Below are 9,869 nucleotides of genomic sequence, written 5' to 3'. Positions count from 1 at the left end.
CGCTGCGGGCGCCAGGGCCGCCGAGGCGGGGAAGGCCTTGACCTGCTTCGCCAGCAGCTGCTGCTGGATGTGCTGCTGGGCGGCCTGCTGCAGCTTGCTGTATTTCTCCATTTCTTCGGGGGTAAAAGTGATGGGCTGGCTCTCCAGCGGGGCTAGAGAGGAGTCCTCTCCTCCATCCCGATCCCCTTCGATGCTCGGCTCCCCGCCCTGAGGCACATAGCCAGGAAAGTGCTCAACATCTGGAACTAAGGGCATCATACTGGTTTCTACTGGGACAGGCTGGTTGCCCCCGTCTATAGATTCTAGCCCATCGCCGTCGCTTGGATCTGAGAGAAAGTTGTGTGGCATGACCAGATCTCCAGAACCAAAGCACTCGGGGAGCGCCGGTGCTTCCAGGGGAATGGACGGCATTTCCACGGCAGCTTCGTCGCGTTTCTGCTCGTCCAGGGGTTTGTCCTGAATGACCATCACCACGTCCTCCAGCAGAGCCTGGCCCCCCTCCTCCATGCCTTGGGAAACTTCCTCGGAATCCGCCAGCTCCTGCTCCTCGCCCCTCTCCAAGCCAGACTCTTCGTATCTTTTGGCGTTTGGTTTTCGAACAGTTGGCAATTTCCCAATTAAGGGGAGAACCGGTTTGTTGCCTAAGGAAGGAGGAAGTTTTGGGCCAAAATAGCCCTGAGGAGGATCTTTGAGCTTTATGCCCACCTTGTTCGCCCCCGTCAGCATCTCGTCAGTGACACAGGGCTTCTTCTCAACCTTCCTGGATTGAACCTTTTCCAGGAGAAGCTTTGCAGTGACGGAGTTTCTCTCCTCGGGACTGCAGTCGCCTTCCGAGCCCCTCCCCGTGCTGGAGCCGCCACTGTTTTGGGAGAGCGAGCTAGATCCTTTCAGATCTTCTCCTTTGCCGTCCTCCTTCTTCAGCGACGATCCTTCACTTCGGGCTGTCCGAAAATAGTGTGGAGATTGTGAGCGATAGATTTTGGACCTGATGAAGTCTCTTCTACCTGACCTCCTCTCCTCGGGGCTCTCGTGGCCTCGAGAACCCTTCCGCGAGAGAGATCTCTGCGAGTGGCTCCTCGTGCTGCGGCTGCGATCCCTGCTGTAGCTGCGGCTCCGTTTCCAGCTGCGACCCGTTACGCTTCGGCTTCTCCTCTTGCGGCGCCTGCGGCTGCAGCTGCTGCTGCGTGTTCTGCCCCGGCTCCTCGATCTTGACCTACCTCGAGGGTGGGTTCGGCTCCTGCTCCGACTCCTCGACCTGCTCCGGCTCGAGCTGTAGTCATCTTCGGAAGAAGAATACTTACGGCGCTTCGATCTGTGATTTGAGCTGTTGTAGTCGGAGTCATCCTCTGAGTCCTGGGACCGCTTGGAATGGCACCTCGAGCGGTCGCTGTAATCGCTGTAGCTATCATCCGAGTAACTCCTCCGGCGGCTGTACCGGCTGTTGTCCGAAGAAGCGTCCGAGCTGGTGGAGTAGGACCTGTGGGAGGAGTGCCTCCGCCCCGAGCGGGAGCGGCTCCGGGAGTGGTCGCTGCCGGAGTCGTAGTCGTCGCTGTACTGGGACGGGGATTTCTGCCGGCAGTGCTTCCTGTGCGGGCCCTCGTCGCTGTCGTAGTCCCCGCTGCTCTGCCGGCTCCTGCGGCTGCTCTTGCCCAGGGAAGGGGCCGGACAGCGTCTCCTCGAAGCAGATAACTGCTGCATGTCAGCTTTGTGTTTTTTGCCGCCGTGCTCTTGGCAGGAGTTACCACCATCCTCTTTTTTACCGCTGCTTCCTTCTTCAGCAGACAGAGACTTCCTCTGGGACTCCTGAGAGAAGCGCTTTTTCTTCTGGAAATGGCTACAGTCTTCAGACAGGTCGGGTTTTAGCGCTCGTTCCGATTCAGTAGAAAGGAAGGATTTGCCTTTTTTGTGTCGGTGTCTTTTCCGTTTCTTGGGTTTCTCCTCCCCCAGGTCAGTTTTTCGGCCCTTCTCCGCAGCTTCCTCCTTGTGTTTATGTTTGTGTTTGCTCGACTTTTTGTGCTTCTTTTTCTTTTTGTGTTTATGGGATCTCCCAGATTTTGTCTTACCGGTTACGCTTTTACTACCATCCTCTCCCTCTCCCTTACTAATGCTTGACAAACCAGACTCCTGCTTGTTCTGTGAGCCACAGGAGAACAGAGATTTGTTTTCCATTTTTAAAGCAGAACTGTTAACTACGCTTTCTGCCTCCTTGGGTTTGCTCATCTCACCAGATTCTGTGCTGCTCTGAGTGTTTTCTTTACAAAGGCCGCCCGGCTCCTTCGATTTCTCTGCCCCTTTCCCTTTAGCATCTTTGTTGCGAGAGAGTTTGAAATCAAAATACAGGGGGTTACAGCTGTACGAAACAGACGGCTCTGCTTTGGTAAATATGAGGAGCTCTGAAGGCCACTGGAGAGTTGTGCTCTCATCTTTACTCAGAACAGGGAAAAAAGGTCCCGTCAGATGCTTTGGTCCTTCAGTGGCATCTTTACAGCCTGGGATGGGCTGTAAAACTTCTTTAGTAGTGTCTGGCTCGGGGAGATTGCTCTCTGGAAGATGCTTGCTCTCTGGAAGATGTTTGCTCTCCTGCATACTCGCATTTTCTGGGATTTCTTTGGGCTCTGTTTTGCTCTGCTGAGCTGTGGTTTCAGTAGTACTCTGCTCCTTCTCCTGCCCTGTGCTCTCAGCAGCTTTCTCCGTGTGCTTGCTGGGTTTGGGTTTTGGAGAATTACCCTTTTTCACTTCATGCGTGGTTTTTTTGTTCATATTTTCAGCTTCCATTTGTTCAGTAGACTTCATGAAAAGCAGGAATTGAAAATTGGGCTTTACTTTACAATGGGCTGGGGGAATATAGTGATAGTACTCGGGTTCAACTGCCATTGGTCCGTCTTCTCGTCTCATCTTTTTTAGTTTAGATAATGTCGTGGCTAGAGACCCACTATCTTTGTCATGTTGGTCATCTTCTTCCGTCTTCCCGTCAGAATTATTTGTGCTTTCGCCCTCACCAGATTTCTGCAGGTTCCCTGCGTCTGAGGAACCTCTCTCATCAGCTTTTGCTCCATCTGCAGAACTTGATTCTTCCACGTGGTCCTTGAAAACAGAAGCTATGGTCTCCAGCTTTACCGGCGTCTTCTTGGCAAACGAAAACGACACGCCGATCTTCTGCAGGGGAGTTCCCAAAGTGCTCTTGATGCCAAAGCTGATCGCCTGTGCCGTCTGGACGGGCATTTGGTTTGGTGTAAGAGTGCCACCCACTTGTCCGGTGTTTAGGAAACCTCTGTCCAGGGGCAGCTCTGTTGCTTGGCCAGAAGTTGTCTGGATGAAAGAGCTGCTGTTGGCTCCAGAATCGTCATCATCTCCACCTTCCTCATCCACAGCCACCGTGGTGGTTCTGAACATGGGGCCACTGCCAGGAGCGCTGGAAGAACAAAGTTAAAATAGAAAAAAGAGCTGACTGCCATCTGTGTACCTCTGCAGGGGGATTCATGCCTCATCTGAAACATTTCAAATACTCTTGCATCCAGAAACATGCATTAAAATAGCATCATGCAGCCATTCGAGTTTTTCAATAATATTAAATAACGGAAGAAAACTAGTATTGCTGGATAAAGCAATTTGGAGATGCTCTGGACTCCTCTTTTAGTGAGTTCACTCCTACCAAAACCACAGCACGAGGCCAAACTCAGGCGTGAAGCTTTGCCCTCAAAACTTGCGCAGGATTACAGCGGCAAGAACGGGACCGCAGTCCCACGCAGGCCTCCCGCACACCGCTCCGGGGTGCCCAGGGATCTCCTGGACTCACCATTCAGGCTGTCTCCTCTGCTCAGCCAGCTCGTGCAGACGCCGGAGGGCTTTCTCCTGCTTCCTTTCATCTTTACGGGATCTCGAAGAGACATTGCGAGCAAATTCCCTTTGCTTGAGATCTTTCAACCTCTAAAGTAAAAGAAAGCGGGGACGGGTTAGATAAAGGAGTTTTTTAAGCATCCAAAAGCATCTCTTTGCTGTAACACTGGAAAGCACATGGCAAAGCCCCTGCCCAGTAACATTTATTGAGCTGGGATGGAGCAACAGCATCTCAGCTCAACAAACCCAACAGAGCACGCTGCCGTCCTCCCAGTAGCTAAACGCAAAGACAGCTGTTGATCACTTTGGGATGTGGTTTCAAGTCTGCATTTCCAACCCATGCTACTGGTTTTCTTTAGCATAAAGCTGATTTCAAAGCAACAAGCAAATTCTGGAAGAAGAAAAAAAAAAAAAAAAAAAAAGACTTGACTCTCTTGCAGGGATGTACTCGCCAAACAGTGCAGGACAGATATCTCACTAGCACGGGCCAGAGGACAGAGAGGGATCGGCTAGTGCAAGAGAGTTCCCCGGGTGTTGTATCTGACAAAAGCAATGTGCAAATTACATTGGAGAAGGTGCCAAAAATCCCACGCAGATGATTCCCAGAATAAATAAATAATACAACATACACCACAAACAGTTACTTGTTGACAGTAGTTCTGAGAGGGTCTCTCAAGAAACAAAATGCTCTAAAATGCAGCGGGGTCTTTGGAGGTTTAATATTTTAGAGGGCAGAAACGCTCAGTTCCCCAGAAAGTTTATCATGTGAGGAAGCAAACCCAAAGCCAAGGAATTTCAAATACCGTAACGCCACTGAGGAAATCTAGATATCCAATTCTAATGGAAATCACACATCCAAGACTTCAGAACATTTTTGAAAGTCCTTGTCTCAAAGCACTAGGAGAAGCGGCTGCTGGTCTTCCTTTGAATAGATGTGAAAATCCATTTTTTTCGAGTGCTACGCAGAAGTTTAAGAAAGCAGCAAAGAAAGACCTCTACTATCCCAAGGGATTAATTTTTCTTTTTTTGGTGCATGATTTGAAATCCTTTCAAAAGGCCTGATTCCAGAAAGCACCGTGTACCCAGCTTTTGAAAATCTTTCATGTTTTTCAGGCATTTCAGGAAGGGTCTGAAAGACTACCAGCACTCCAAGCAGTAGTCACTTCAGAAGTCTCGTAGGAGATGTACAAACCACTGGGGAATTCTAAATCGACCTTCTGGCTGGCTGTCTCTGTCTGGAACGGAGCAGTCAGATCGGTGTGCATACAAACGGTGGATCTGAAAACTAACCCAAAGTCCAAACGGGAGGAATTCAGTTGGCCCAATGTAAAGAGAACATTGCTTTGTGAAAAAGGAGAAGGCTTGACAAGACAAGAGGATTCTCTCACCTAATCGTTACCAAAATCAGAGGGGAGGACACACATTAAAAAATACAGCTACAGACACTAGTAGAGAGAAACTCACTCTGGTGATCTGGGCTCCAAAATTAGAAGGGTTTGCTTTCAATACATCAGCTGAAAACATCACGTCACAAAGAAAAAAAAGAAAGTAAAAATATAACAAGGGTGAAAGGGAGGAAAAAAACCAACCAACCAACCAAACCCCAAAAGCAAGCATCACTACACAGGCTCGGGAGTGTCTGCGAGCTATTCTATGGAGCAGGAGCGGAGCAGCGAGGCTATGGGAGCAAGCTCAGGGGTCTGGAGCAGGAGGGGGGAACATGAACACGCACGGACACAGCAATGATCCCACCTGCAGCAACAGAGCTACTTTCACCAGGACAAGTAAAGGGCTCAAGGGCTTTGTGGTGTATGTTAAATGTTGAATAGTAATTTTTATTCTTTTTCCCAAGAGGAAGGAAAACAAAATGGACTAAGCGATGCAATCAGCTTTTTCATGCTGATTTTAAAAGTGTATCTAAAATGCTCCTGGCAGTTAAAGTCACCAACAGCTGACAAAACGATTTAACTGGGGGCCAATGCCAAGTCTCTAGATTACTCGGCCATCTGGAAAAAAATATGAGCCAGCTATTTACACCAGAAATGAACTGTGACCTTTTGCTTTAAAGAGGAAGGTGCAATGGTGCACTCAGAAACCCACCTCCAGCCCAGACATGGCCCGAAACATCTCCCCGGGCAGAGAAACGGGCTCAGAGACGGTTGGTAATGCAACCCTGCCTTCGTTACAGCGGACGGTATTAGCAAAACCAGAATGAAATGCCCACTTCCTTGAACACTGACCTTTTTGTGCCTCTGATCCCCAAAACCTCCCACCTTCTTACTGTGCAACACTAGGAAATGAGGAGAAAAGAAGCAAGTGAACTGTCCGGACACCCTGGAACTGCAGAACCTGGCTCCGCTGTGCCTGTGGAGATGATAAACCACGGTTTCGAGACTGCTGAGAACTTACTACTCCCCAAATTGGGAAAAAGCTGCTCTGATTTTACAAAGCTGACTTTACAAAGGACTGAGAGGTCTCCAGGCTGAATTTCTTTTTGTAGCACAGGGGCCAGAAGGAAGAAGGGTTTTGCTGGGTATGTTTAAGACAGAAAAAAACTATTCCCAAAAAAACTCTTTTCCAAAACTGCAGCATGCCATCTCCCTGGGAATGCCAAATGGAAAATACGGACCATAACGAAGCTCAGCACCTTTGACTGACGTAAAATGATTCCTCGACCACCAGAAATTATTTTTTTTTTTAAGTTTGCAAGGAGCTGAGTCCTACCAAACCTGGGGGACTGCACTGTGTGACAGGGATGCCAGCCGGGGTGGGGAAGGGGGGAGGCCAGCAGACCAGAGTGCCCACCTGTAAAAACAAACCGCTCCAGGAAGGGATGCACACGGCTGCGTTCGCAGGCAGCTGAGAGTCACTGAACTTCTAAACCAGCCAGAACTTCTCAAAAGATCCTGTCAGAGCAGCCACTGATTGTTCCAAGTGCACAACTGAACCCAGTCATTTCTCCACGGATAACCGGCTAACCGCAGCTATGCCTGCCCTCCTCCCCCAAACCTAACCGGGCTGAAGCAATTAAAAGCCTCAAACACAATTTCACAGCAGTAAAAGGAATACATCAAAGCAATGAAAAGCTTTTCAGAATACTTCTTAGCCTTCCCAGAAAGCTATTTGAACTACATCAATATTTAAGCTAGGCTTACGCTAAATAAATTTCGACCTAATCCTTAGGCAAGCGTTCATTATTCTAATCCCCCCAAATCTCTAAATTACTTTTTTGGACTGCACCGTGCGCGTGGGAGTTCACAGAGGCTGGAGAGCCGCGGGAGGCGAGTGGCACTGCCGCTCCTTCCCCCCCAGCACAAAGAAATTGAAACAAGAATTTAACATAGCCACTGCACCATCCTCGGGGAGCGTCTCCCCATGAACTGAGGAGAAGGGAACCCATCTTCTTGGGGTGAAACCAGCCTTTTTATGTCTTCCCACGGTGCTCAGCAAGACTCTCTTCAACAAGATCAGAGCCACCAACCTGTATGAAATCAAACATAGAGCTTCACGCGACTACAGGACTGAAAAATCAAGAAGCATTAGGAACTCTTTTTCTTGAGAGGCAGGGTGTTTTCCGAGGAAGCTGACTGCTTTTCTAAGCAGCAACACATTTACCAACTGCAGGGTGATGGTGACCATGAAATCCTCTGCTGCGGGTTGAGCGTAAGAGCAGCCCCATCACCAAGCCCGGTGACAGCAAACAGGGACACAAACCACCAGCACTCCGGTGAAGTTTGCCCCGATTTCTGCACGCTAGCAGCAGTACTTCATTACCTGGAGCCTTCCTTCAGCTTGGTATTGGGTTTTATTAATAGCTGCCGCCCACCCCAGCGTCGTAACAAAGACTAGTCTTCTAGGTGTTGAGCCGTGTTTCTAAGAAAATTACTAAGAAGCCTCCAAATTTCAATGGGAATGCAAATGGAGCTCTTGAGGAACAGGTTTTATAAAGAATTGGTATTCCAGCACAAAGAGAGCTGCAGCAATGGGTTATATCTCCCCATCGCTGCGTAGCGCAGGAGGGGCCAGACGGCACACAATGCCACTGCCTTACCATTCCCCTCCCATGGGATTAAACAAGCCGCACTCCTGCACCACTGATAGCCCATCACAGGTACGTGAAGATGGTTAAATAAAAGGGGGACAACCAGGACTTAGAAACTGCCCTAAAAGGTAAACCTCAGTGCACGCCGTAGCAATCACGCATGAGATTTAGCCGGTGAGACGGCATCGAGGCCTCCCCAGTACCGAACTGGAGCGCATGGCTTTTCAGGCTCACGACCAGTGGTAAATGGATTTTCTCAATTTAATAAAACCGGGCAATTCTGATGAACTGAGGCCCATTCGATTTTTTTAAAATTGCAGAGCAGAAAGAGAGCGTGTTATTCTCAGAATAAAAAGCAGCACTCCACTCCACTGCTTTACTAGACCTGAAGATCTGAGACTTTTACATCAAACCTCACGCTCAGGATGGACTGGATCCATGTACGGGGAGATCTCTGCCTTGGCTCGAGACCAGAGGCAGCTCATGTGACAGCACAATCCCATCAGAGCCTCCTCCTCCCCTGCTATTGTTCTCAAGCCTCTCTGCCAACCCCCATTAAATAAAATAATAATAATGTACCTTTCATTACATGCCAGCAGATTTCTGGCTTTGTGAACTCTTGACGTACGCTTGACTCTCTGCCACAAAAGCTTCTGGGAGTGAACGACACCATTAGCTAAACACGAGCTCAAAGGATGGCAACCTTTATAATTTTATATAAGTGAGAACACAAGCCCTGCTTCTTTCTGGTAATCAACATTCTTTGCACGCTCGTAAGGGAAGGGAAAAGAGCAGGGGGAAAATGGCACGCAACTGCGCTTTTATTTCATCTTAATTTCTTCCCTGACATCTCATTTTCAACTTAGGAAAATATAGCACGCGTTAATGGGACACAGATAACCCAACGACACGAGTCTGCCTGCCCTCCAGGAGGCTGGCATCCCTTGGAATCACAGCGTCCTGGTCTCACCCGCTGAAGAATTATTTTATTGAATGCTCTCCACGTCTAAGTGGTCTTCCCCAAACGTGTCTGCCAGCAGCAAACGGGCAGCTGAAGAGCTAAAAGTGAGTTAAGAAAGATACTTGGGTCTTCTGAGCATTTCTAGGGTAGAAAAGCCTCTCGTGTAGCACCAAGGATCTTGGAGATTCTCTCTTCAGTCTTCTACACGCAAGCTGTGCTTGAAGACACAAGTTTTTGGAAAGCCCAAGTCCAATTCTCCCCTAAATGAGAAAGTTCGGGGTTTGGATTTGGAGCACCCATAAACCACAGCAGGACTGTGTGGGTAGCTTTATTGTGCTTTCACAGATCCCTCCCCCTCGGCGTTAGAAGTGAAGATGCAGATAATTAGGGCATGAAGAGAACAGCACATCTCTAGCTTCAGTTCTCAGTTCCACCCTCTTTCCCAAAGAACTTCTTTATGGAAATATATTCCCTTTGTAAAGGCAATCTAGGCAGAATGAATCACCTGCACCTCCAAAACACCACATATTTAGAAAAAAAAATTAAACAAAAGCTCCCCAAAAGCCTGCATTTCAATACTGGTTGGTGCTCTCACAGTTCACCTGGCAGAAGTTCACACAGGTACGTGCTTGGTTTTCACACGGAATCTGTTGGGTCAGTGACTCGGTGAAAGCTCAACCCTTCACCAGGCATGGAAAGAGGTGACTGTATATGAAATCCTGTAAATTCTTGGATGAAGTGTAAATTCTCCATTACTTACACATCAGCTAATTCCAACCATCATTCCTGCAAGCTGCTCGAAGTGACGGGAAGCACAGATGAGGTTTATTTGCCATGAACACACCAACCGGGTCCAACCCCAGACAAGGTGACCTACCTTCATCTCCACGCAAACCTAACACCAAGTATTCTGTCTTGATGTCAAAACCCAAAACCGAACTAAAGGCCCACTCGGGTGTAGAGCCCTAAGGACATGTTCCCCACCAAGTCTAGGACTGTGGGAGCTCTCAGGCACCTGGACATCACCTA

The 9,869-nt window shown here is 48.8% G+C and overlaps 1 protein-coding gene across 1 annotated transcript in view; it reads right to left on the bottom strand.

The window, feature by feature from the left end:
* Positions 1–6: 6 nt before the first annotated feature.
* Positions 7–9,869, bottom strand: part of GPATCH8 (G patch domain containing 8) — a gene marked incomplete at its 3' end in the record, with an annotated part of 38,554 nt that continues 28,691 nt past the window's right edge. The window contains exons 6-7 of the mRNA XM_010074944.1: positions 3,797–3,927; positions 7–3,412 (exon numbers count right to left, since the gene is read on the bottom strand). Coding sequence (XP_010073246.1) covers positions 7–3,412; positions 3,797–3,927 — 3,537 coding nt within the window. The remainder of the gene's footprint in view (positions 3,413–3,796; positions 3,928–9,869) is intronic.

Source organism: Pterocles gutturalis, unplaced genomic scaffold, assembly GCF_000699245.1.
Source record: "Pterocles gutturalis isolate BGI_N339 unplaced genomic scaffold, ASM69924v1 scaffold107, whole genome shotgun sequence".
Classification (NCBI taxonomy): domain Eukaryota; kingdom Metazoa; phylum Chordata; class Aves; order Pterocliformes; family Pteroclidae; genus Pterocles; species Pterocles gutturalis.
Note: the sequence above shows the minus strand (reverse complement) of the source record. Positions and strands in the feature narration are given on the sequence as shown.